The 25,913-nt window shown below is 45.2% G+C and overlaps 2 protein-coding genes and 1 long non-coding RNA gene across 5 annotated transcripts in view; 2 read left to right on the plus strand and 1 right to left on the minus strand.

The window, feature by feature from the left end:
* Window positions 1–3,544: 3,544 nt before the first annotated feature.
* On the minus strand, window positions 3,545–15,041 carry EIF4H (eukaryotic translation initiation factor 4H). Of its 2 annotated transcripts, XM_086858940.1 has the most exons (7): window positions 14,943–15,041; window positions 9,418–9,599; window positions 8,470–8,534; window positions 8,262–8,361; window positions 7,531–7,596; window positions 5,539–5,697; window positions 3,545–5,417 (listed from the first exon to the last, which is right to left on the minus strand). In XM_086858940.1, the coding sequence occupies exons 1-7, from the start codon at window positions 14,999–15,001 to the stop codon at window positions 5,281–5,283; spliced, it is 768 nt and encodes a 255-aa protein (XP_086715066.1). In that variant the 5' UTR covers window positions 15,002–15,041; the 3' UTR covers window positions 3,545–5,280. The 2 variants fall into 2 exon arrangements, with proteins under 2 accessions (XP_086715066.1, XP_086715067.1); XM_086858941.1 differs by lacking the exon at window positions 7,531–7,596.
* A 302-nt stretch (window positions 15,042–15,343) lies between these two features.
* LOC111943872 (uncharacterized) lies at window positions 15,344–16,347 on the plus strand. The gene is made up of 2 exons (XR_002871070.2): window positions 15,344–15,382; window positions 16,232–16,347. It is a non-coding gene; the product is annotated as an uncharacterized LOC111943872 (long non-coding RNA).
* Window positions 16,348–16,566: 219 nt separating this feature from the next.
* The window catches only part of MYBBP1A (MYB binding protein 1a), a 38,440-nt gene continuing 29,093 nt past the window's right edge, over window positions 16,567–25,913 (plus strand). The window contains exons 1-14 of one of the 2 annotated variants that reach the window (XM_086858917.1): window positions 16,567–17,030; window positions 17,203–17,298; window positions 18,464–18,547; window positions 18,922–18,996; window positions 19,427–19,534; window positions 20,357–20,547; window positions 20,825–20,992; window positions 21,176–21,290; window positions 22,228–22,517; window positions 22,942–23,049; window positions 23,625–23,750; window positions 23,880–24,083; window positions 24,692–24,800; window positions 25,197–25,290. In XM_086858917.1, coding sequence (XP_086715043.1) covers window positions 16,842–17,030; window positions 17,203–17,298; window positions 18,464–18,547; window positions 18,922–18,996; window positions 19,427–19,534; window positions 20,357–20,547; window positions 20,825–20,992; window positions 21,176–21,290; window positions 22,228–22,517; window positions 22,942–23,049; window positions 23,625–23,750; window positions 23,880–24,083; window positions 24,692–24,800; window positions 25,197–25,290 — 1,957 coding nt within the window. In that variant the 5' untranslated portion in view covers window positions 16,567–16,841. Of the gene's footprint in view, window positions 17,031–17,202; window positions 17,299–18,463; window positions 18,548–18,921; window positions 18,997–19,207; window positions 19,332–19,426; window positions 19,535–20,356; window positions 20,548–20,824; window positions 20,993–21,175; window positions 21,291–22,227; window positions 22,518–22,941; window positions 23,050–23,624; window positions 23,751–23,879; window positions 24,084–24,691; window positions 24,801–25,196; window positions 25,291–25,913 lie in introns of those variants that run through there. The other variant, XM_086858918.1, reaches the window with a different exon arrangement.

Raw genomic sequence — 25,913 nt, forward strand, 5'->3', positions numbered from 1 at the left:
GCAATAACATCCTAAAAACATCAACCCTGGGATACTCTAGAGCTTTACACAGGAATTGGTGAGCACACAGGTAAGAGGGTTGTTCCTGTAACAGCGCTGAAAGTCCTCGAAGCCCTTGGATGTACTTTGCTGCAGAGGGGACAGAAATGAGGGAAGCTGATGTCACACCCAACCTGCTGTCGAGCAGGTGATGGCACGGAACAGAATCGCTGCCACGATGGAAAAGGAAACCAGAAAATGCTTTCGATTTAGCCACTCAAACAGGTACAGTAAGATGAGGAACACGATTTCAGACCCAATAACGCTGATGCCACGTGCCCACCGAGACACCACATGTGCCACCAGAACCTAATGGCTCGTGTCTTGTGTCCAGCTCGGGTTCCTGTGAGCAGACACAGGAGAACTGCAGAGCTTCCCTGCAGGCCCTCATGCACAAGAGAGGGGCTGAACACGTAATGTCATCAAGGTATTGCTATTACTAATGTGCATCAGGCTTGAGAGTCAAGTGTCTGGCACTGAAGGATTAAAGCCTTTCAGCAAGCAGGGTCAAAAATATGATTATACCATCCTAAATGCTTCTATTCAGTTTGGTTTAATACTGCTACAGCAAGTGCTATCACAAACAACAGAATAAATTACAGATTATATAAATAAAATGTATGCACCAAATAAAGTACGTGTCTCTGCCACTTTTAATATATTTCATTCCTGCAGTGGGTAAGTGGCATTTAAGAGGAGGGAGTCAACTACCAGACAAGCAAATTCCACTCTCAGCTGGAAATCAAATTCTTTTTCAGTCACAGAAACTCCCCTTTCTAAAAAATTAAGACAAGCAACACCAACTAAATTGCATCCTGGGAATCCATCCCAGGGAAGCCCTTGAGAAGTACAAAGATTTCTGATTCTACATGAGAATAGCTGGAATAGGTGAGAGGTCCCTTTCCTCCAGAGCCTTTCCACTCCACTGGCAGTGAAACACAGAAACCATCAGAATGTAAAACATAAACTTAACAGAGATTTCAAGATGCTCAATGCTCCTCGCCTGTGCTCTTGCTGTGAGTGCAAATAACCACGGGACAGCTTCAGTGCACACAGAGGGAATGGGGCTGGTACAAAAACCTGGGACTAAGCCTTGGAGCCAACCTGACACACAGAGCCTGTGTCCAAAACACACCCAGGGGAGCAGGGGCTTCCAGCAAAGTCACTCCAAGCAGATTTGTCCAAAGCAGGCAGCAGGACAAGGGCTGCTCTGCAAGCTGCAGAACTCTGCTTGAAGAGGTTGCACGTACACTCCGAAACTTGCTGGCTTTATATTAAATCTTTCCTGCAAAGAGGAAGGGTTGCAATATTATAGGGTTTGCTCTAAAATTCTTACAATTTTATCATTTTTCCTGAAGACAAGTCAGCAGCCAGTACTACAGGTAGCAAATGCTCCTACTAGATTATGTACTAAAGTCAGGACTGAAACTATAACAATATTCATAACTTAAAAATATCAGTATCATCCAAAACTGCCCAGGGACAGCAAGCTTGGCCACAACCATCATCAGCCCTGGAACACCTGTAGAACTTCACAAGTTCACAGTCAGCACTGGAGACTCTGAGTAGTGGCAGCACGTCTCAGCAGCTGAACAAGTTGCTGCTGCTTTAGGAAGGCCAGGAAGCCACACTCGAGGGCATGAATTTAATGTGTCTCTACCATCACCAGCCTGTTATTTGAATGTGTGAACACTCCTCCACCTTTCTTCAGCAAGCAGAACCTTGATGGCCGCAGGCACAAAGCCCCCTCAGAAATCACTGCAGGATTGCACAGCCCAGGAGTCACAACACACCCGTGCCAGCACTGGGTGCTGCCCTGAGGGCTGGGATGAGCTCTCCCAAGGGCATTCCTGGAATCAGGAGTTCAGTGGGGATTATTTTTTGGTGGCTGACAGCAGAGTTTTGCAGCTCATTAAATGCCACTGTCCAACAGCTCTTCCAGACTCCCACCTTCCCCACTTGCAATTAAACTGGTGTAACATGGCAAAGCACTTCCTACAGCAGCAAAGCAAACTCGGTTCCAGTTCCAAAACCTGCCTGGTGCCTTCCTGCCTTCAGTTTTGTTTATTTGTCTAAGTTTTAAGCTGGAAAAAAGCACTGCACAGCTACCAGAAATAATTCAGTGAGAACATGAATAGCCACAAAGTGAATGATCCATTTACTACACTGCTGCTACCTCCTCAGTCTGGGCTTTGCCATGCCAGGCTTAGCTTTAAGCAGCAGGTAAAGTAAAGCATCACAGGTTAAACCTCAACTGCTTTTCCTGCTAGGATGGCAAGAAAATAATCTTGCTTCCTCCTACAAAACTTAAATGCCACATCCATATATTAAATATAGTTAACTGCTGATAAAAGTTGGTTTGATAAGCTTCTGTATAGGAAAATGTTCATCCACTTAATTTTTGAAGGAGAGAAAGAAAAAGGACTGGAGGAGTCTGACCCTGAGCCACATGGGAAGCACAGAGTGGAATGCTCCAAAGAAACCAGGCAATGCATGAATGCTTGCATATGAAAAATTACTAAAAACAAAACAAAACAAGACACAATGATTTTGGGATCAGGCTGCATTCACTAGTGGGAAACTCTTAACCAAACCAGTATTAGCAGATACAGAAAAAGAGATCTAGAACTAAGATGACCCATTTGCCACCTCTCTCACTCCTCAGGGCTCCTTTCCTCCATGCAGTGATGAAATCCCTGCTTCCAGCAGCACCAGTTTGACAGAGCAGCTGTGGATAAGCGTGGCAAGAGCTGCAGGGGACCAAGTCTCCACCAGCTCTGCTCTTCCACACTCCTGAGGCTGACAGGCAGGACAGCCAGGTGCTCACACACAGCTCCAGTGCAGGACTGGGACTGCTCAAGCCACGGTAAGAGCAGCTCTAAAGAGGGTGGACTGAGGAGCTGGAAGCAGGAACACTTCCCACCCTTTCAGGCTATGGAAAGCAGTAAAACCAGCAGGGAGGTCAGAGCTCATTTCCTCAATAAAAACATGGCTCTACCTCTTTCAACTTTAAAGCTTTCACACTTCAAAGCCACAGGGCAGCAGCCTCCTTAACCATTCTGCCTAATGGGAAAGGGCTCAGTTTGGAAGAGTTTGGAGCAAGTTGGCAAAACAGCAGCAGTTGAGCCATTTACTGTCTCAGCACCCACACTGGAAGGACAAATCCTGCCCACTGCCAGCCACAGGGCAGCAGCAGCAGCAGCACCCATCTGGAGGAGCACAGCCTGATCAGCTGCAAGAATTCCAAATCCCACCTGGCAGCTTTAGCAATGCACTCAAGTGACACTGAAGTCACACTGGACAAAGAAGCTGGGCTCATTTCCATCCATAATTAATTTTTACTTCACTGTTCCAGCACTCTTTAGATCAGATTCCTCCCCTCTATCTTTTCCTCTTCCCCCCTTATTTTGTATCAGAATGGCTCTAGGACAAATTAACACAATATCTGAAAACTGAAGGGGGGAAAAACATGGTAGAGTAGACTCAAATAAAGACCAATGTTAAATATTACTTAATGTTTTCTTTTATTTAAAAGATCATTCACAAAATACCATATCCATAAATTTATTTTGTTATGAAGCAGAATGTGCTAAGTGTTTGGAATTCTTTTCTTTTTTTTTTTTTCCTTTGTTTTTACATTTAAAAGTCAACTGTCTTGACTAGAAGTGAGTTTTTGTATGGGAATTTGTTCTTAAAATCTTTTCCACATTGAAGATGTAAATAGATCAATTATTGGTTTGGAATACAACCACACAAATGCATGTCTGTCTTAAATTAAGTATTAGTGTTAGACAAATGGTTCTTATCTCAGAAGCAGATTAAGTGAAAGGCAGAAAGAAGGAAAGAGTAGTTCTGTAAATTGCTGGGACTCTGACTTACAATGGGAACTTTAGGGAAGAAATTCATCATTAGCAGTGGTGCTGGTAGTGGGGCAGCCGTGCTTCCAACCTCCTCTTGTAAGTACTCTGGGGTGCTGGCTGGTTTATCTGAAGGCTCACAGCACTGGCAATATGGGCCCAAGCTTTTCCCATACACTGGACATGTCCAAACTTCAGTGTGGTAGAACCAGGTTTTGGTTTTAAACATTAACAATTTCTCCTTTTGCTTCAGCCTCCCCTCCCTCCTCCCACAGAACACTGACAGGAAACATTTCAAGTGAAGAGAGGTGTAGTAACAAGAGATGCTTTTTACCCAAACTTCTAAATGAGAATCTATAGCAGAAAGATTTCTAATATGCCCATTTTCAAGGTATTCTAAAAGCTGAGGTCCTAAAACTGTACCCCATCGGGCAAAGAAATACAGGGGATAGTGACGATCAAATACTGCATGGCAAAGTATACACTCCTTCAACAAAAATAAAAAAGTCAATTTTATTTGTAGAAACTTCATTTAAAAATTTACCAAACATGTAAAACCCAAAAAAGTAAGCAGAAAGAGCCAGTGAGCAATTGTGCTCAAACAGGCATGGCTTTGCAGCACTAACCTTGAGCTCAGAGTTGTAGTAGCATCATACCATTTGGAAGTCAAGAGCCAGCAGGAAAAGGCTGCTGGCAGAGGCTTTATCCACACTGATTCCACCAGCTATTCACTAGGCTTGTCAGGCAAGGCATCCATTAAACTGATCCTTCCTGGCAACCCATGTGAAAGAGCAGCTGCCCCCTCAGTTTAATAAGGGGCTCTGCTGTGAACAGTGACTATCACCAATTGTCATGAATGGTATTTCACTACTTGGTTAGAACTGTAAATTTCTGTTCAACTCATCTGGACTCTTCAGTTTTCCTCTTCAGAGCCACAGCAATACAGAACGAGACATGCAAGTCAGAAGAGGAACACTGAGGAAGTAAAAGGAAACAATACAGGGAAATAACTAAGTCTAACCTGTGCTTCTAAAGTAAAACAAACCCAGAAAGGAAGAAGTGAAGCAGCACCTTTGTCCAGAGACCTCCACACTTGTGGAAGCAGCCACACTGCCTTATCTACTGGCAACTGTGCTGCTTGGAAGGAAACAGAAGAGGGAAACTCAGCACAAAGCAGGCACTAGATACAGCAAAGCCAAGAACGTACTAAAAACCACTTGTTAACAGCTGACATGCATTCACAAGCTCTGTGTTTTCGGTTTCAAAGAGGACAAATACCAGATGGCAGGAATGGTAAACTGCAGGGTTGACATTCCAGCAGAGCTAGTCACTCTGTACTGTCTTGCTTTTTCTCCCGCCTCCCCATTCCCTCTCAACCCCAAACTCAGTCGTGTTCTTTTACTACTTCCTCCCGGGGCTTGGCTCCTCCAAAGATCGCAGAGTTTGGATTGGCTACTTGATTGAGGGGAGTATCGACTGTTCGAGGTTTGAGCTGGAGTCGGGGTCGCTGTGCTCTTTCCTCTGAAAGGAAAAACATTCCACTTGTGAGATCTGCCTGTGAAGGGCGGGAGCTTTAACCTGACAACGAAACCAGGAGCCTCCTTTGCGGAGGAAGACCAAATCACACACAGTAGGAGTTTACCTTCTGTTGGCTCTCTAAAGTCCATGGAAGACCCACGAAGGGGAGGCCCATCTCTGAAGCGACCGGTGCCACCACTTCCCATGGAGGCACCTGGTGGTCGCCGGTCTCCAGGGCGGGTTCCTCTACCCCGACCTCCCAAGAAGTCATCATCTTTGAATCCTGAAGATGGAAGACAGTGAATTTAAAGAGCATCTTTTGCAATGTTTTCAATCTAGACATATCTGGATGACTGGAAAACCTTGCTAGTCAACACTGTCAGTCCAAGGTGATGCACTGAGAGCCTTTGCAGACAGATTGTTTCACAGAGCTCTAGCACCTCCTGGAGGAGTTGTTCGGGTTCCATTTGAAACCAAGCACATTATGCCAACTTCAGAAAGTGCTTTATCCACTTAGAGGCTTATTGGAGTGCTGGAGAGTGGGTCAAGAGAGTTTAAAATGTGAACCTTGGCTGCAACTTCAGTTTGCTAACATCATTAGCTGACTTGAGAGAAAACACTGCGAGTACTCAGAGTACTTCCACAGCCAGATCATCACACTGGCTACAGCCTCAGCATGAAATCTGCAGGAGCAGAGCAAATGGGAAAATAGCTGGGGAGTACTGAAATAAACTTATGAAACAGAGTAAAACCCCAGGCCTGTTTAGCTGTACTATAAACTAACCAGGCATTTACTAAACTAATTAAAGGACTGGGGAAAAAGCCAAATCAGACTTAAAAGCGATTGCATTTCTTCAGTTTATGTATCACCAAAAAAAGTAAATCAAGAACTATCAGTCACTGACCAGAGTTCCAGTCTGTGCCAGTGACTATCCTTGAGTATCCCTCCAAGCCCCCACTGCCTGTGTTTCAGTGGGAGGAGGATACTTCAGGCTATCAGCATACAGAAAGGGAATACACTCAGATTTTCAGAAGCTGCCTGGAAGAGAATGTTGTTTGTTTCTCAACTGAGATTTTACTTTTCATTTCTGTATTTGGCAGAGTTGCAGAGCTGTCCCTTCCTTCAGTGTCAAACAAGCCATCTTTAAAGACTTGATCTAGAGCAAGACTGTACAACCTGAGAAGAAAAGCTTCTGTAGCAGCTAAGACTGAAATGCTACGCTTTTGGCTCACAAATCACTCATCCAGCATTTAACAGGCTGAAATGCATCCACATTTGGAGAAGCTGCCAAAGAAGGTACGAAGCTGTGACACAGAATGCTTAGCTCCAAAGGCAGGTTAAGCGCAGCACTGCAGCAAGCTCCTCTCTCCAGCATCATGCTCCAGTCCAGGCTGGGGGCAAGGGCACACTTTGCTTCTCCTACATCGTTCATTCCACTCACGCAGAGACCAGACATTGCAAAGTTGTACTTGCCAACATCTCCCCATCAGAAAATGGACCAAACCCATGAGTTCAGAGGACAAAAGCAATTGTGTTAATGCCACCCTGCATTCTAATAGCTGGAACTGACTGGAAGTTAAGAGCAAACCCAATGGCTCCGTCACTACCTTCCACTCAGCAAGCTCAGTCACTTGCTGAAGCTGCATTACCAAAGCAGGTCTAAAAGGTCAGGAACATTTTGCATTTACAAATGCTTTGGAACACTAATCTGACTTTAAAGAAGTCAGTTACTTCAGGGACACGCATATAATGACATCACATCTCCTTGAGAAGATGAAAGCCTCTGCTCTGACAGAGTATCAGCCTTCCTACATCTGTCTGTTTCTGCTACTATTCAGAAATTAGTTGTATGTTTGAGAAATGCTTCAAACAGGCACCCATAGGTTACAGCTGGACAAGAATTCTGTCATTTACAGTCATCTCAGAGTTTTCTATTGAGACACTTTCCTGTCAAGTTAACAGAAGATTCCCCATGAGGAATCCCACCACAGCTGCAGGATGTCCAAAGTTGGCACACAGAGTAGATTCAATCAAACCAGTAATGGTGACAAATGAAAATGAGAACATTTCAGTGCCTTTTAGGCTTCCTATCTGTATAAGTGTTAATACTGATACCAGAATTGAAGTCATCTCTGGAATCCCATCCACCTCCTCTGGATTCTCTGGAACCTCCTCCCATTCCTAGGAAAAAAGCCACAATTTTGTTCAAGTCTGAAGCTGTGGGAGACTGAGCAAGGGAACACCAAATCAATGTTTTAGTCCTTCAATATACAAAGTTATGCTGCTGGAAAATCCTTTTCTTTTGCTACTACCAAGTTCCATTGAACAGGAACAGTCAGTTTAAGCTAACCAAGAATAAAGTGTCCAGAAAAGTTTCTTTAATCCACATTCAATGGAAACCTCAGGTGAGTCCAGTTAAACCAACCTTCAACTGCAGGCAAGAATGCTTTTGCACTGGAACAAGAGACATACTCCAAAATAAGCACTTGCCTACGTGTGCTTACTCACTTGTCATACATCATCATAAAATAGTAGCAGATCAGACTGTTGGGCTTATGATTGTCCTCTGCAAGACACAAAACATTATTAGGGGTATTGGTCTCACTTCCTGGGTTAGGAGTAACAACACATCCAGCCTTTGGACACAAAGCACAGCTAAAGTTCAGACACCTCAGGAGCGGCAGCAGCAGCTGGTTAGAAATGTATATATATATACACATACAAAATTTTGCCTTTCAATATAATCTTCATGTTCACTTGCATGCCTTGTCTTAGCATTAGTCAGCACCAGAAGCCATAACCACAACCATTATATTTAAGAAACTACTTAGAAAACTGGAAGTCACCTCTGTCATCAGGCCCGCCGCCTTTTCTGAAGCCAAAGCCACCTTTATCCTGTTTCCTGCCTTCTGCTATGTCCACTCGGAGTGATCGGTCGCCCAAAAGCTGTTAAATCAAGGGGAGAATCTGGTCAGGATGGATCAGAAGGGCTGCCAAAGAGTCTGAGACTTATGCTTGTCTTTGATCTCACAAATTAATTGCAAGTGTACTTACTGCACCATCGTATGTAAGAGCTTCCTTGAGTGACTCCACCTCATCGAACTCTACGTAACAAAATCCTGTAAGAAACAAATGTCAAGTTAATAACACTTTACAAGGCCTCTGCAAGAGCCTTCCTGCTAACAGCTTCTACACATGAGTTGTGATGTGCACATGCAAAATGCACATGGCTCAGAAACCAATCATCATCAACAATGAACACATTTACCTGCACCTGTTAATGATGAGGCAAACCCTGAAATAGAACTCTGGGCATTTTGTGAATGTTTCTAATTCCCTTTTCCACAGAGTTCTCATTATAGATTAGATCTGATCTATGCCTTCAGACAGTTTTTCAGCTGAATACTGACACTTTGTTCCTAGTGTTTTTAAACAAGAAATTGAAATACTCATGTGGGCAGCAGTATGATTTTGTGTCATCACATCATTTACTGGATTTACTCAAAGGCCCTATGTTTTCCAAGGTAATTCTTTTCCACCCCTTAAAGTAACTTAAAAATATAGTCCATTTCCACCAGACAATCCCCATAGCATTGAATTTGCATCCCCTAAAACAGCTGCCTGAATGGGTTATCTACTTGCTTTCTCTCCTTGTCTACTAAAAAAAGACAGAGCTGAAGCAATGGGAGTCTTCTGAAGTAAAGGAATTAATACTTAAGGTCATGGGGCTTAAGCGGGTCAGCTCTGGTATAATTCATACCAGACAAGGTCTGAGAAAGTTCTTTCTTGTCAGGACAAATATTGACTCCTCACTCAGGTTACTCTGTATCTCAAGAAGATGAAACAGTGACTCATTCAAATGATACATATTAGTGAATAAGAAAACCTGCATGTCAACATAAAAGGAGAGAAAAAACTGTGCTTTAGACTGAAATTCCCTTTTAAAGTGACTTTTTTGCCTACTCATTTTTCATCTACCACCAAAGAACTCTGAACGCTCACCTTTAAATTTGTCTGTTTCCTTGTCTCTGACTAGTCGTACGCTCCTTATGCTGAGATCCTTGAAAATGGCATCTATGTCTCCTTGGACAGTGTTGAAGGGCAGATTTCCCACATATGCTGTGAAAGGGGGTTCTGTTGGCAGCTCTTTATTTCTGCGGGAACCAAGGCCGCCACCACGAGACCTGTTGGGAAAAGCACAGTGTCTCTGGAACTGCCTCCCAGCACAGCCACAGTGCAGCCCACAGCACTGCTCAGGTGCTGGCTTTAGCTGCAAGTCCATTTTTCCACAGCTTTGGTCAGTTTTTCTGTCCTTTTGCCTGTACCTGCTGCCTGAACAGTTGGTCAACTCCTTTCCAGTATTTCCTGCTGCAGTACTTGAGTGGGAAACTGAATACATTACGAGCTGAACTCATTAATGAGGTGATGAATGAACTTCTCAACTCACAATTCATTAAGGAAAGCAACATAAGGCTACCTTTAATGTCTCCTGCTCAAAAGCATTACCTCTAAAAAAAAAACCATCTTAGAATAGATTTTAAGCATAATTTATGGCAATAAATACTTGTATGGCACAGGTTTGTCAGCTTATCCGGAAATTAAGCTGGATCCAATGCTTTTAACTAAACAGTATGTTACCAACACCCACTCCACAATCATCCAAATTATCTCAGCAACATTTAGCTTAAGAGAAACACCTTCCCCTAAGTCTAAAGCTGTGGCCATAATTGTTGGATATTTGGACTGGATGCTTTGGACTGAACACAGAATAAATTTGGTTCAACAAGGCAGAAAAAAATCACAGGCTGTCTGGATGCTTACTTCTTTTGTCTTGTGAATTACAGAGGTAAACTAGGTGGTCTTTCCCTGTCTTGCCCCTCAGTACCAGTTAAATTCTTGGTACTGGGTGCTGAGGAAATAAATTGTACCAGCTGAATTCTTTCCTGTACTAATGTAACACATCTGTCTGAACTTCCTGCAGAGCCTAATCTTCAAAAGCCAACTTGGAATTTCTGTACAGAGAGCAAGGTATGTACAAGACAACCTGAAATGAAAGCTCCTAGATTTGTAGGCTATAGGATGCCACTGGTTCCAACACCATTTGTCCCACATAAGCAATCTCTGACCTTTACCTGAAATATCTACTTACTATGTCCATCTTCCCTTTATCACCTTCCTTCTACTGGGCTTTGCTCATGTCTGTTTCCTTTCCCTGAGGCTCCCCATGCATTTATAACCATGGTGGAACACAAGCTGTACCAAAGCAGGATTTACCAATGTGACATGAACCAATTAAATTGCTCCAGAGTCCTTCCTAAAATCCAGAAGGTCAAATAATTTTATCATTTCCTTTTATTCTGGCTGGCTGCATGCAGTCAAAAAATCCACTGGGCAAGCAAGGTACTTGACAGTATTTAATAAATATTTTACTACTAATGAAACAGATAATGCATTAAGCTTGAATAAGATTCTTTAACTTTTCCTAGGTGAGCTTGTCATTTGTGCCTTATTTTGCAGCTCCATGCAAGAATCATTTGTCACCAACATTATCAACATGCTGCTAAATCTACTTGAATCACTATCTACATATCTTTAATTAGTGTCCACCCAGGTTTGCATTTTAGCATTTTTGACAATATTCCTCATCTGCCTTTGTCTCATTAACAAGTCAAAAACATACTGGAGAACTAAAGCTGTAATAGTTGTGAATTACTTTAGTTACAAGACTGAGTTTAAAGAAGGAGCTCCAAGAAAGCTGAGCTGCTGTTCTAAATAATCCCATAATACATAGAATCAGTTCCATGCCTTTGTCCTTATTTATCATCTGTAGCATTAGGAACAGCTATTATAGATCATATATTTAATTTGCATCCAAAAAAGAAAATCTTAATGTTTATGTCCTACAGGAATATCAGACTTGAGTTTGAAAGGAGCTTGTACATATTCTCAGGGCATTCCCTGCGCTGCCAGTCACCTCACAGGGAGCTGATTCACCTACAAATGCACCCTGGAGTTGAGTCCTCAGCCAGACCAACAAGGTGATCTGGACAGCTGCAAAGAGCACTTTGCCAAGATGGCAATGAGACGGAGAACAAGGGCTGGAGCTACAACTTTCATCAACAATCTCCACTCAGCTCTGTCTGAACCACTTCTAAAACCACAACTCTCAATCCCCAAAGGGATTTTCTGTGCTATAGACAAACCTCCTTTCTGCCACAGTGCACCAGAACTTCACAGGCTGCATGTGTGGAAATCCATGCCCTGTTGTGCAATCCAGATTGATTTGAAAATCAGAAAATTAAATATTTTTCTCCAATTTGATATTAAGGTGCTGGTTATCAAATATATAACTATACCTTTGGTATTTTAGTTTCCATTTGAAGAACAGGAATGGTCAATAACTATCTTTCAAACCAAGTTTCTTATGGAACTCAGGTATAGCACTACAAAAAGAAACTGTTTCTGTACTTCCCTACATCTTTTCCAACACTGAAACAGTGAAATAGAAGAAAGGGGCTGACTTCAGTAACCAAACAATGAGATTGGAACATTCTCTCATTTGCAACAACGTAGGACAAAAGTAAAAAAATAATTGAAAACACATCTGAACTAGGCAAACCAGAGATCCAAATGAATATCTGCATCTCCCACTCTAAACTTTTGCTTAGACACAATTAGGTAATAATTATGTCATCTTACTGTGAGAATCTGAAAAACATGACTTGATTTCCTTCCTAGAAAACCAAAGCAGAAAGCTGAAGAGGAAAGCTTGCTTCTAGCAACACCCCCAAAATTGAACTTTGGTGGGCTGAGTTAATGCCTTTGGCCATATTGGGTAGAAAACAACTAAACTCCCATTTTGAAGCTACTCTTTTGCAAAGTTTAGTTACATCTCCAGAAAAGATTTGCCACAAGTTCAAAATGAAGGATATTTTGAATCCCAGCATCTGAGTTAAATAGCCTTCCACTATGGACCAAAACTCAAGATTTGCCTTTTGCACAGCACAGACACAATAGCCTACCTGGGTTCTTACATGAGAGTTTTTCTGGGGCAGCATAAGGATCAGCAGGATGACAGCATCAACCCTGCAAGACCACAACACTACCAAATTCAAACCCAATTCAAGCAACCCAGGACATGTCTGCAGTAAGTATCAGATGTCTTCAGCAAAATGCTTATCCAAGCCTAAAAATTAGGAGATAGCTTTCAGTGCTGGATGGGTAAGACATGGGATCCAAGCTGGCAGAAGCATAAGGACTAACTCTCCATTTTCACTGAACTTCAGCAGGTGAATCTTAACCTTTAGTAGGGTGCCCAGCACTTCAAGCCACACCTAAATAAACAGCCTAGCAGTGAGTTAGGAGTGGTAAATACTCCCCACTTCTTTCTACCCTGAGAAGCTCTACAGACTTTCAGTTTCAATTAGGCCTCAATAGGCTTAACAGGCTTACAGGTTTTCCTGTCAAATTTTGGGCTCCAAAATACTTTCTAAAAAGCTTTATAGTAAGCCTTTTGTCATTTATGTCAGCATCACATTCTTCACCAGGAATAAAGTGACTTCTGCATCCCCTAATATTATGATTCAGCTTTTAGTCAGTGCATCACTAAACATCTCAGGTATAGCAAAATCCCATCTCATCACACCAGTCATTTCCTGATGCTCTTCCACCATTATTTTGATGATTATGAGAAAGAGGCAGATAACTTAGAACCTGTTGGGCACTGATTTCCCATCTGTCATACTGAAATCCTGTGCTCACTCGCTCTGTATACCAAATATTATGCAAAATGCAACTTCCACAAAAACTACTACATCTCAGCTGAGTTTACATTAATCCTACAGTCCAAGATAGCCTAAAAATGAGCAGAAGCCACTTTAAATTAACATGGGATTCTTTAATCAGAACCTTCAAGAACAGTCAGGCTTTCATTACACTTCATACAACATACACCTGTTAAATTGTGAATTAGCTATTAGTAACTTAACAGCAATTACAATAAATTAGATAGAAGTACACACTGGACTCTAATATCAGTAGTATCTGATGTTTACAACCACAGGTAAATTAGATTAAGTACATTTTCTTATCTGTAAAGACATCTACTAATTTGCAGGATGCCTTTTGTTTACCAAGCAAGGATCCACATCTTCCCTGACAGTAAATTTAAGTTCTCTTACAGGAATTGGAATATAAAATAACATTTTAACTGGCATTTTATTACTATACAGAATATGCCTACATTGACTAGGATACACTGTGCAGCAATACCTGAGTTTATAATGAGTCAAGCACCACTTTAGGCTGCTGGAAAGGTTATTTTGTAACAAAATTTTAAAAAATAACAGAAATGCAAGTGGCTACACCATCTGTTTGCTCTGGGACATTTCTGAATTAGACACAAAGAGTATCAGTGCACAAAAATGAGCTTGAGATGCTTGAAGCATCAGAATACTTCCAAAGACAAGAACTTACTGCTGTTCTAAGTCCAGCAGCTCCTCCCTGCTGCCTAAAGAGTCTGAAATGAAACCAAGTTATTCATCTAAGAGCAAAAACGGGCACAAACACTGTTGATAAGGCAATACACCCTTGAAGACCTGATTATACAGTAATACATTTGTGAAAATTTGCTCACAAGGAGGTTTAGTCCACAAATTTATGTCTACTGTTTTATTTCAGTACACACAGAAACTTGTAACAGCACCAACCTCCAAAAAAATCAATTGTTTGATTGCACTTTCCTAACCCTAATTAAGACAAACTTCTAATTACTCGTTATTGTGTCTTAAGCTCCTCCCCTAAAAACACTCTTCAGCAAAGAGACGGAGACAAGTCCGATTCCTAAGGATCAGGGATTTACAGCACCCGGAGCCCCGGATAACGCAAGACGGCGGCTCCCAGCGCTACTCGAGCGGAGACACCACAAAGGCCTCCCATTTCCTCCCGCCGCAGGCACCACAACGCTGCCCGCTCCCAGGGCCGTCTAGTCCCGCCAGCACAGCGGCCTCCTGCCCTGCTCCAGTCCTGCAGGGACGGTCCCTCCGCCCATCCCGGTCCGGCGCCGCACAAGCTCCTCACGGCCTTCCTTGGCTCTGGCCCAGCACCTCCCTAAATCCCCCCTCCAGTCGCCTCCGGGACGGCGGGAACAGCGACACCCTTTTCATCCCGCCGCTTCCCGGCGCTCCCGAGCCGCCCGGCCCTGAACCCCGCGGCGCTGGCCGGAGCGGAGCGGGGACGGCCGGGACCCCCGGGACCCGCAGCCCCCACCCCGCCGCACAAAGCGGGTCCGCCGCGGCCAGCGGTAGGGCACTCCCCCGCCCTGCAGGAGGGCGGCCGGGGGGCAGAACGAGCCCAAACAGTTCCCAGAGGCAGCGCCCCCACCCCGCAACCCCCGCCCGCCATCCCCGCGGAGCAGGGCAGGCCAAGCCCTGCGGCCGCGCCCCCGCCTCGCCCAGCCGGGGCCGCTGCTCCCCGCTCCCGTCCCAGCTACGGGGGGAGCCCCGAGTGCTGCCCCCGGCCCCGCTTACCCGCGGCCGCCGCCGAAGCTGCTGTAGGCCCGGTCGTCGTAGGGCTCGAACTCCGCCATCGCCGCCGCGGCCTCGTCCCCGTGCGAGCGTGACAGGACCGCGCCCGAGGACCCCGCAACGCTTATATACGGCGGCGCGCGGGCCGGGGCTGCCCCGCGCGGTGCCTGACTCCAGCTCCCCGCCGCGGCGGGGCTGTCCGCGCTGCTGCCTGTCGGGAGCTGCGCCGCGCCGCTCGCCTTCGTCGGCTCTGGGATGGGATCTGCCCGGGGATCTGATCGATGTCTGCTCTGGGATCTGCGCGGGATTTGCCCGCGGCTCTGCCCGAGGATCTGTTCCGAATTTGCCGGAGGATCTGCCTGGGATCTGCCCGTGGATGTGGCCGGGATCTGTCGGGGATCCCCCCGGGGATCTGCCCGGGCTGGGCTGCGCTAACGGCTCCGGTGAGCGTTGGACACTCCGGTGCTGATTTGAGCCCAGCCCACGGCTCTGATTCCCCAAGCATCCCGCTATCGCTGCGGGCAGAGGTCACAGAGATCATGGAAATCCTGCTCCAGGTGTCACAGCCATCCACAGGGATCACAGGGGTGGATCCTGCTCCGGGGTCATTCCCTGCACTCCCGCGGGTGGCACCGGTGTCTGGCAGGACAGCAGCAACACGCAGTGTTCACAGGGCTGCTGGAGACAGTGACGGATATTATTGCAAATTAAGACAACGGGCTGTACTCGAGAATTTCAGTGTCCTTAAAACAATACCATTCGTACCAACTGGTTTGTCTCCCTTTGCCAGGCCATAATTTAATGTTTTCTTATAAAACCACACGACAGATTCTCATTCGATAACCAACTATGCCCACACCTCGTGTCCCTGCTCTGCCGATCCCGGCTGACCCCGCGGGTTTTGCCCCGCGGATCCAGGCTGGATCCACCTTCCCTCAGGAGATGCGAACCGGCTGAGGGGAGCCCCGGAGCCCTCGGGGCACAGGGCTGCGGGTCAGGGAGGAAACGGCGCTGAGGGGAGCGCGGCTGTTGCAAAATGTGGACTATGTCAAGATTATCTTAAGTAATAATGGTCTTTAAGATCTTCGCATACTTTCAGCAAGAAAGGAGACCTAACCCGTGGGGCAGGCAGCAGCCAGCATCCCTTACTCAAGGACATCCTGGAACTAATGAGCGTTAAGGATGTAGTAAATTCGGGTGTTGGTGTACGTCTGTGTAAACTTTGATAACTTAGCAAAAGACTCAAGATCCATGTATCCTATAGCTGATCTATGTTCATTATAATTCTAAAGACCCTGTGAAGACTCTTCCCCTCACCGTGTGTCCAAGTTAGCTGAGGTTACGCAACTTGTAAACTACTAATCAATCCCGATAGATGGGCAATACTTGGAAAATTACCAGCTCTGAACTTCTGAGTACAAATAACGGTGTGAAAAGCTCGGTGGCGTGTGCTGGATTTGTGGAACACCACCGAGCACCTCGGCTCTGAAATAATCAACCAATGTGTCCAGCGAGTGTGTCCCGGTTGGCCTGTGGCACACCGGGTAAACAATCCGATTTTGTGGGATGAGGGGTTGAGGGAGCGGGGTGTGAAGGGCGGCCATGAGGGGAGCGGGGTCTGAGGGGACAGGGCTGGGGCTGGAGGGCCGGGGGGCGCTGAGGGGAGCGCGGGAATGAGGGGAGCGGGGGAATGAGGGGAGCGGGGCTGGAGGGCCGGGAGGCGCTGAGGGGAGCGGGGCTGGAGGGCGGGGGGCGCTGAGGCGCGATCATGAGGGGAGCAGGACGGAGGCACCGGGGCGCTGAGGGGAGCGGCCCACACAGTCGAGCCCTTCCCGCGGTGGCCGCGCTGCCCCGGAAGAGGCGGAGCGGGCGGGTGGCCCCACGTGCGGCAGCGGTGGCGGCATGGCGGGGATAGAGGAGATGGAGACCCGAGAGCAGCGGGGCGGCGGCGCGGCGGTCACCGACCCCCGCGGGGTGCTGCGGCAGGGCCGCGCCTTCCTCGACTTCTTCTGGGACATCGCTAAGCCGGAGCAGGAGGTGCGGCTGGCGGCCACGGAGAGCCTCCTGCGGCACCTGCGGGAAGGCAAGAAGGTGAGGCGGGGGCCGGAGGGGCGACGGGTGCGGGCGGGCAGTGGGGTCACACGGCTCATCCCTCCGCTCCCGCTTGGGAACGCCGCAGTGCGGGCGGGCACGGGCCGTGGGGCTGGCGGCCGGGCCGCGCTCGGGGCAGCCCGGACACCGCCTAGCTAGGTCTCTCTTGCAGGACGATGAGCTCAAGTACACCCTGAAGAGGCTGGTGGAGGGACTGGGAGCCACCCGCGAGGCAGCCCGCCCTGGCTTCAGCTTGGCCTTGGCGCAGGTCAGTGCTTCCCAGCGCGGATCAGAACCGTCGGCAGCCTCTGTCCATGCCTGGGGTCTCTTTTGCTGGCTGTGCAAGGCTGGAGGGCTCCCTTCTGGCTGCACATGGAAGGGGAGGCTCTCACAGTAACCGTAGTGGTTTTAAAATGGTGATACTCTGCTTTAGAAACTCTTACAAAGTTATGAACTATACCAATATCACATTCATACTACAGAATTCAGTCCTGCTTCAAGGACCATCCTTAATTTACACACTGTGACCAAGTTTTCAGTTATTCTGCATTTAGTACTATTACTGCTTCTTAAAACTGTCTTGCTCTTCGTCTTGGTCTGTTGATGTGGGATATCTGAAAAAGTATCCCTTTAACAAATACTTCTGAGTTTTTTCCTCCACAGTGGTTGAATTTGTAGACAACCAGCAAGGGGTATCACCAGTGGTGTGTGACCTCATCTCACCTGAGAATTTGAGAAAGCAGAAGAGCCTGTGTGTTTCCCACTTTGATCAGTGCCTTACCCATTATGAAAAGTTTGATTACCTCTGTTATGGGGTCAGGCAGTTTCAGTAAAATGGTCTCATTATTATTCTGTCATGTACAGGGAAAAACCCTAGAATATCAGCAGGTATATTTGTGTTTGCATAGAATCCTAGAATGGATTGGATTGGATGGGACCTTAAAAATCTCATTCCACCCCCTGTCATGGGCAGGGATGCCTTCCAATAGACCAGGTTGCTCCAAGTCCCATCCAGCCTTGTCTTGAACTTTTCCAGGGATGTGGCAGCCACAGCTTCTCTGGGCAACCTCCACCCTCACAGGGAGTGATTTGTTTCTAATATCTAGCCTAAATTGACCTATTCTGTCAATGTGAAGTCATTCCTCCTTGTCCTGGGACTCCAGAGTCCCTCTGCAACTCTCTTGGAGCCTCTTTAGGCATGGAAAAAAGCTCTAAGATCTCCCCTGGAGTCTTCTCCAAGCTGCACAACCCCAGCTCTCCCAGCCTACTTCCTATTCTGTACATCTTTATTGCTCTGGTTGTCTTTATTCTGGCCTGATAAAACAGCACATCTGCTGCTGTGCTGAACAACTGTTCAGCTCTGTTTTAGCTTAACCCAATACAATGACATGAAATGGAAGAACTGCAAAGAGCTATTCCATCTCTCTCCTCAGGTTTTGCAGGCTTTTGAGGAAATTCCACTGTGCAGCATTTTGGAACAGATAAAAGAAAAACACAATCTGGAAAAAGTGAAAAAAGTAAGTTAGCTCATGGAAACATTTGCCAACTGCTAATTTAAATGAATTGTCCTCTATGTAGTTTTGGGGTTCTTGTTAAAGCAAGTGACTATAATGAAATAACTGTTTATAAAAACTGGAAGTTGATGACATCATCTGGTCCTGTTTTAGGTGAGATTTGTCAGTGTGATGAAGAGGTACTCTAGGACAGTTCTTAAACTTTGTGCAGGGGGTTGCTTTTCAGTATGTTCTCTTCCCATGGTGGGGTGTTCAAGGCTGGATTTTCCTACCATCTTGCTCCACTGATCATATAACTGTATGTGAAAGCCTCTCAGGAGAGCAGATTTTTACCTATTTTCTTTTTCTTTGTTTTTTGTTTTTTGCTTTCCTTTCAGAAACTTGTGAGAAATGCTGCTTTTGGGAACTTTTTTGGAGTTATGGCTCTGTTCCAGTCGGGGCGGCTTGTGAAGGTAACACTGCTGTCAGGTGTGCCAGGTCTGGTTCTGGTGCTTCTGATATGGAAAGAGGATTGGCAGAGGAAGGCTGGGTCACTGGGTAATCAATGCAGTGGCACTTGAAGCATCAAGTTCAGTTCATTTCTACTTTGTCATCCATGGACTCTTCGTGACTTTCTAATGTCTGTTCCTGAGTGGAATGTAGGAACTGTGTCAAATTGTACAGGAGGTTCCTGTCTGTCCTGGAAGGAAGGAATCTTCATTCTGTGTTGTCATATCCAGCTGGAAAACATGATGTTGGAAAAAGCTGAGTGGCCTATCAAGAAACAATTGCATGTTTCTTATTACAAGTAGGCATAAATATCTAAAGAGTGGATTATTACCTGAGCCTCCAGCTTTATTTCTGATATATGTCCTCTGGTTTTGGCTTATCTTTCCTTTCTAGGACCATAAAGCTCTCTTGGAAAGCATCCAGCTTCTCCAGCAGCTGACGAATCACCAAACACACCTCAGAGATCTCCCGCGCAAAACTCTTATTGACATCACCTCTGAGGTACAGGCACAGCACGTGGGGCTGGGGCTTGGTGGGGTGGGAGGAAGAGAGGGCTTGGCTTTGGGGTCAGATTTTTCTTCAGTTTGTCCACAGCTGGAAGTTACAGGGGGTGTGAAAGAGCAAGTGTAAACTGTGGGAGATGTCCCTATATTGCCCATGGGTGGATGCTTGTATTCTGGAAGGGTGCTCTGGTTTAGCTTAGTTTGACTTCATTGTGGACAATCGCACAGTCTGTTGCTTCCAATTTCACTTGCTTGGATGATGTGTTAGACCATCTGCTCTTTTGAGCAGATGTATGCTGAAAACTGAACAGAAAACCACCTTCTTTGTGCACCAAACCTGGGCCTAAGGCTGAATTTTGTGCTGTTAGGAATGATGTAGGGACAAGGAGTAAAGAGCTCTGAGTATGTAGTAAAAGAAGAGTTTATTATTTTTTTTTTGAGTGGATATTATTTGTAGACATGAAGACTAGCAGTGTTAAATAAAAGTAGAGTTTCCTTGTCCCTGGGTTGCTTAGCTGTTCAGGCAGAGCAGTCAGACAGCAAGAGAACAATTGCAGCTGGAGTCACTTGACCAGAATTGCTGCCTGATGACAACATACTGTCCTACTCCCCATGGTTTAAGCACCTGGGACTGTCTGGCAGTCATGGACACATCCATTATTTATTTTCTGTTACATCACCATAAAGACTATTTCTAGAGGTTCCAGAACACTGCAAGCTTTTAGTAAAACGTCCTCCACTGCAGATACTTTAATGTACTTCAAGTTAATAAAATGCCTTCGGATATTTCTCATATGCTCTCACCCTCGTTCCTGTCTAGGTACCCGAAACTGTGTTTCAGGAGGTCCTGTTTGACATCTTGCAAGGTGACCTCTCTTCAGCCTTCACATCACCAGAGAACTTGCACCTTTTGCTTGTGGGTATGCAGAAATTCCCTGGTGTTCTGAAACCTAAAAAGTTGAAGAAGCTGTTTGGCTCACCTACTGTAGTAAATAAAGACAATATTTCTAGGTAAGTTCTTAAATAGGGAGCTTTAAATGAACATTATTTTCCTCTTGGCTAGCAGTGAGAGAATTGTGGCTGTGATTCTGATTCCTGCTTGTATTTGCCACTGCAGGGGCTGCTAAGGATTAGGTGTTAATTGTTATGCAGGTTCCAAAGTTGTGTCGTTTCTCCCAGGAGGCGCAGCTTGCAGTTCTCAGTTCTGTGTCTGTCAGCAAGATGAATTTGGCCTTTAGCAATTCCCTTTCAGGTCAGATCTCTCACATAATTTTATTTCTTGTTCTAGACTTGTAGAGCTTCTGAAAAGTGTTGCAAAGTCTGAGAAGGAAGAGAAGAAGTTGCCCGGTGTAGTGTTTGATTTGCTACAAGTTGCACTGAAGGAAGGTGCCTTTGAACTGTTCTGGAATGAAGTTGTGGAGAACGGGCTATTGAAGGAGAAATCAGGACCTGTGAGGTTTGTTTTAATATACACTCTTTGTTTCCCACATTATCCTTCTTTTTCTTGACCAAGAGGTTTTGACTTCCATATCCCTGCATGCTCCTGGCCTCTGCCCCAGCACTTCCTCTCTGTCTTACCCCTGTGTGTGGATTTACTGCAGTGCTTTAGCCTGAGGGAATGTTCTTTGTTCTCACTCAGTTACATGTGCTACCGGTTGCTGGGCAGTGCTCTCCCCTTGCTGTCCATGGAGCAGCTGCAGGTGGTTCTCAAAGGGAAGGTGATGCTGCACTATGGAGAACACGTAGCAACTCAGGTAGGTCTTTGAACGAGCTGCAGGTCATGTCTTGAGCACAAGTCATCTCTGCCCCACTTCTAGTTTGAAATCATCTTGTATAAAAAAAGTTTCTGTAATTTTATACCTTTAACTCTTAGTAAAAGCAAGGTTATTGTATGACCACTTGTTGCAGTGGGCTGAGTATAGCCTGTGTTTGATTGTCATTGCCTGTTTTAAGGGTATGGAAACTGTTCAGCACTGCCCCACCTGCTTTCACTGCTGGTGCCAGGAAAGCTTTAATGATGGGGGAAGCAGAGGAAGGGCAGCCCTCAGCAAAGTGACAGTGTCATGTGTTGTTCTTTAACAGTCTCTTTATTTCTGTGTGTCCAGAATCTCCTTTTTGTTTATCATTGTGCCCAGTGTCCCATCAACATTGGAAGACAAAAAGGGACAGCTCGTGCTTTTGTTTGCTAGTGCTTGTCTCAATAAGCACATCTGAGGTTTAAGCACAAAATTTATTTGAAATAGGATTTTAGAGCTCCTCTTCCTCTTCCCCTACTGGGAAGTCAGCAAACAACACAACCCTGCAATAAACAGAGGAAAACTAAAAAGGCAATACTGATAAAAATGGCTTTTAGCTTGGCTTTTTGTGGTAACACAATCCCACAGGTGAAATTGATGACTGACTGTAAACTCTAGGACAAATATTCAGGCACGTGGCTTTATTTTATCTACTGCAGCCAAATTCTTTCATGTGATTTACAGTGCAAATGTTCAAGGCCAGGTTGGATGGGGCTTGGAGCAGTCTGGTCTAGTGGAAGCTGTTCCTTCAGGCCCATGGCAGGAGGTTGGGAATGTGATGAGCTTTGAGGTCTCTTCCAACCCAGGCCATTCTGTGATTCTATGATTTATACTTACAGAGCCATTCAGACTGAGTGTGAAGTTCCTGACCTGCTTCTTTGATCATGTTTTTCAGTCTCCACAGGGATTTAAGTTTGCTGCAGAAATGGAGGGATATATAGATACATTTCTGAGTGGCTGTGATGACCCAGAGAGGCAACTGGCTGTGATGATGGGCTTCTCTACCCTTACCAATCAAGGGAGGCCAGTGTTGTTGAGTGCTTCGAGGGTAGTGAGACACCTGCAGGCAGTGGCCTTGCAAAAATACATCTGCTGGCTCAAAGACATGTTCCTCAGGCCAGACTTGGACTGTTGTTTAGACTTCTCAAGTAACCGACGAAAACAGAACTGGGAAAATGCAGACATGTGAGTACTTGGGTATTTCACCTTCCTCTTGTCTGGTGGTTTCCTCTTTCACTACTGCTTCTCAAGTCTTTGTAGGAATTATGGCTCTCTTTTATATGTGTATTAGACATGCTGGCATTCAGGCCAGGTTATGTGTTGAGTGGCACCTATAACCCTCACTCTACTGACTGCTGCAATTCTTGAAGCACTTTTTGCACATCTGCAGACTCTGTGGGGTAAATAGATTGCCTTTTGAATAGTAAAAAGCAAACTTGAGAAGATTACATCTTTTGTACCTGTTGCTTTGTTACTACATAACTTTTCCAGTTTTATGTAAAGCCTCTAAATATCTGAAAATCGCCTGTTGATGCAGAGGATTGTGCAGTGTGTATTCATGTTGGGTTAGTGTTCAGACTGCTGATTGTGCCCACCTTCTTTTTCAAAGAGCACAACAGAAGACTGCTCGATTGAGAAAATGGATCATCCACCGACTGGTTAGCATCACTGAAAGTGCAACAAGAAGAGAAGAGAGCGTTGTGATGGACATTGCCAGGTGACACTGATGTGAAGACATGTGTGCTTGGGATAATTCTGTGTAGCTCAACAGCAGTATTCCAGATAAGCTGTCCCCATGACACCAGGCAAATCCATTAGTGGAAATGCTCCATAATAAATAATTTAGGAAAGTCGGTTTTGTTTTCAAAATACCTTCTGCATAATTGGACTAACCTGTGTCATAAGTGGTTGGCACTTAAAATCACATTAGTCCCATTTATTTTCAATACATTTTCCATTCCTGCTTGCCTAAACTGCTTGAAGATACTATTTTTAACATCAGATCTTAATAGGTATTTATCTGTCACTTAAAGTGTCTTGGAGAGTATGGTGGTCTTAGTATTGTGTTTTGTGGCCTTAAGTGTTGGTGCTTCACTTCTGTGAAGTCCTGAGCATATTTTTATCTTCTTTACCTTGTGTATCTCAAGAAAACAGTCTCATTGTAAATAGTGGCTTTTTTCAGTGCTTGGACTTCCTTGAATCTGGAGCTGTTTGGTTTGTACACATGGGCTGATTTTGCTTTGTTATGACCAGTCTGGGTTTTCATTGTGTTCCTATTTCCATCTACTCTAGGTTTTGTTTCTTCCATGCTTTCTTTGTTGCTAAGAAGAAGAATTCCCAGATAGCTGAGGCTAGAGTCCTTCCATCAGAGCCCCTAAATGAACGGGATCATACAGAGATAGAGAACTACTTCTTTGGGTAAGGATTTGATTGCATGCTTTAAGCTTGGAAATTTCTCTTTTTTCCTGAGGATAAGATCAGCTTGTGAACAGCAGTGCAAGAAGTTTGTAATGGTAGACTGATACTGGAGCATTTCTTTCTTTGCAGGTTACTTCAGACATTAAACTCCCTGCCTGTTTTGGGGGATGCAGCAGAGGCTGCAGCCTTGAGACAGAAGCACATCCATGGTGTGACTGCAGATGGGAAGCTGTGGATCTTTCTCCTAGCTGAGTATGCCAACAAGCTGCTCTCCAGTGAGCATGTCAAAGCTGTGAAACCTTTTAGTGAAGAACAGAGGGATATCTGGGAGAGGTGAGAGTCATGGGAAACTGGGTGCTGGGTTGGTGAAGTAAGAAAGGTGGGAAAGCCCTGGTCTTGGTTTCTCTAGGACAGTAAAAGAGATGTATTCTCTTTGCCTCCTGCTGTTCTGGTTGCTGTAGCACAGCCATTTCACAGGCAGTGGCAGTTCTTTTTCTTCCCTTTGAGTGCACCCATGGCTGGGTTTCAGAGTGTCTTTTTGTTTCTTTTCACCTCATTCCTTTCTTCCTATGTGTTAAGTATGTGATAGCCATGTCCTTTTCTAATTTTGCTCATAGTCCCTCTCCCAAACATGATTGCTCATCTTTTCTTGTAGTAACACCTGTACAGATTTCTCAATGACTCTTTTCTGAGCTTGATTCTCCACAAAGGTCTAGGTATTAGGAATGCAGTCTGTGCACAAGTGCAGTGTTTTTGTAACCCACATTCAATGAGATACTATTATTGGGTTAAGATTGTGTACTAAAAGAGTATCCAATGCCAATAAATGAAATGTTAAGTACACAAAACAGAACTATAGTTTTGGTCACATTTTTAGTCTGGTCATATGAGATGATTTGCTGTTGTAATTATGAAAAACTCACAGAGGTTTCTTTCTTCAGAACACTTCAGTCTGTGAAGAATCTGCAGAAGAAGGAAAACAGATCAGACAGTGCCAAAGTTGGAGCTTTCCAACAACTTCTGCTTTCAGTGGCCATTCATCTTTTCAAGGTAAGATATCTGGTAGATATTTCTGTAGTATAAAAAAGGCTGATAGCTGGGCTTTGTGAACACCAAGATAGGGAGCTTCTCTGTGTTCAGAGACCCAGCCTTTCAGAACCTCTGGCTTCTGAAAATGGGCAACTGGCAGCTAATAAACTGTGATTCTTAAACTGCCTGTAGATGTGTAGTGGGCAAAGCTTGGCCTGAGCATTAGTTCTGCCCTTGATTTGCTGCTGACTGGAGCAATTTTTGCTTAAATTCATGTGTTTTTTTCCTGCAAAAGAGTTGTAGTAGTTGGTTGTAATATTTGTTTAGAGTGGTCCTTAGATTTGGAGCATATTCCTTCTGTTATTGTTGGTAGTGGGGAGTTCTGAGCCTGTTTACTGTCTGCTTGTGATCATACAGAATCAGTCTGAAACAGTGGATGTTCTGAGCGACCTTCTGAACTGCACAGAGAGGGCATTCAGCAAAGAAGCCAAAAAGAAGAAGAAGAAGACTGGTGAGTCCTTCCTACAGAAAGAAAGGGGTTGTTAGTGGTCTGTCAAAGACAGAAGATGGCAGTTCTGCATTAGTGAAGCACTCTGCATTGGTTCTGGCTTGATGCACTTACCCCCAGGAGAATTCCTTCTTCATTCTCCTTCTGTGCCATTCCAAGTCTTCTGCTCCAGCTCTCTGTGCTGTGAGTGGGTTGTGTTCCTGTATGCCTTGGAAAGGAGAGCTGAGCTCCATAGCTGCCCTTGTTTGGGTGAGCACTGCAAGGCAGTTCATTCTCCTTGAGTCATTGTTCTGTATGGCTGGTGGTGTCTGCTTGGCAAAGCTGTGGGCTCGAACACCCAGAAGGCATGAAACATGTTTTCTTCTTAGCTTGAGTTCTGAGCAAACTAAATTTGTCCTCTGTGTATACACATCATACTGGGAGATGGAGGCTGATCCTTGTTTAGGGCCTGTGGACACTCTAGGTTGGGACTTGACCAGGAAAAAAATTGGTTTTCTCTCCAACTGTGGTCTTGTTCTCCTGAAACCTGTGTAAATCAATTTGAGGGCACTGTGAAAATAAAAACTGTAATGCTTTGGTGGTTTGGTTGGTTGTAGAGCAGAATTCCCAAACTTTTGGACCAAAGG

The sequence above is a fragment of the Cyanistes caeruleus genome, chromosome 21 (genome assembly GCF_971803275.1).
Source record: "Cyanistes caeruleus chromosome 21, bCyaCae1.hap1.1, whole genome shotgun sequence".
Classification (NCBI taxonomy): domain Eukaryota; kingdom Metazoa; phylum Chordata; class Aves; order Passeriformes; family Paridae; genus Cyanistes; species Cyanistes caeruleus.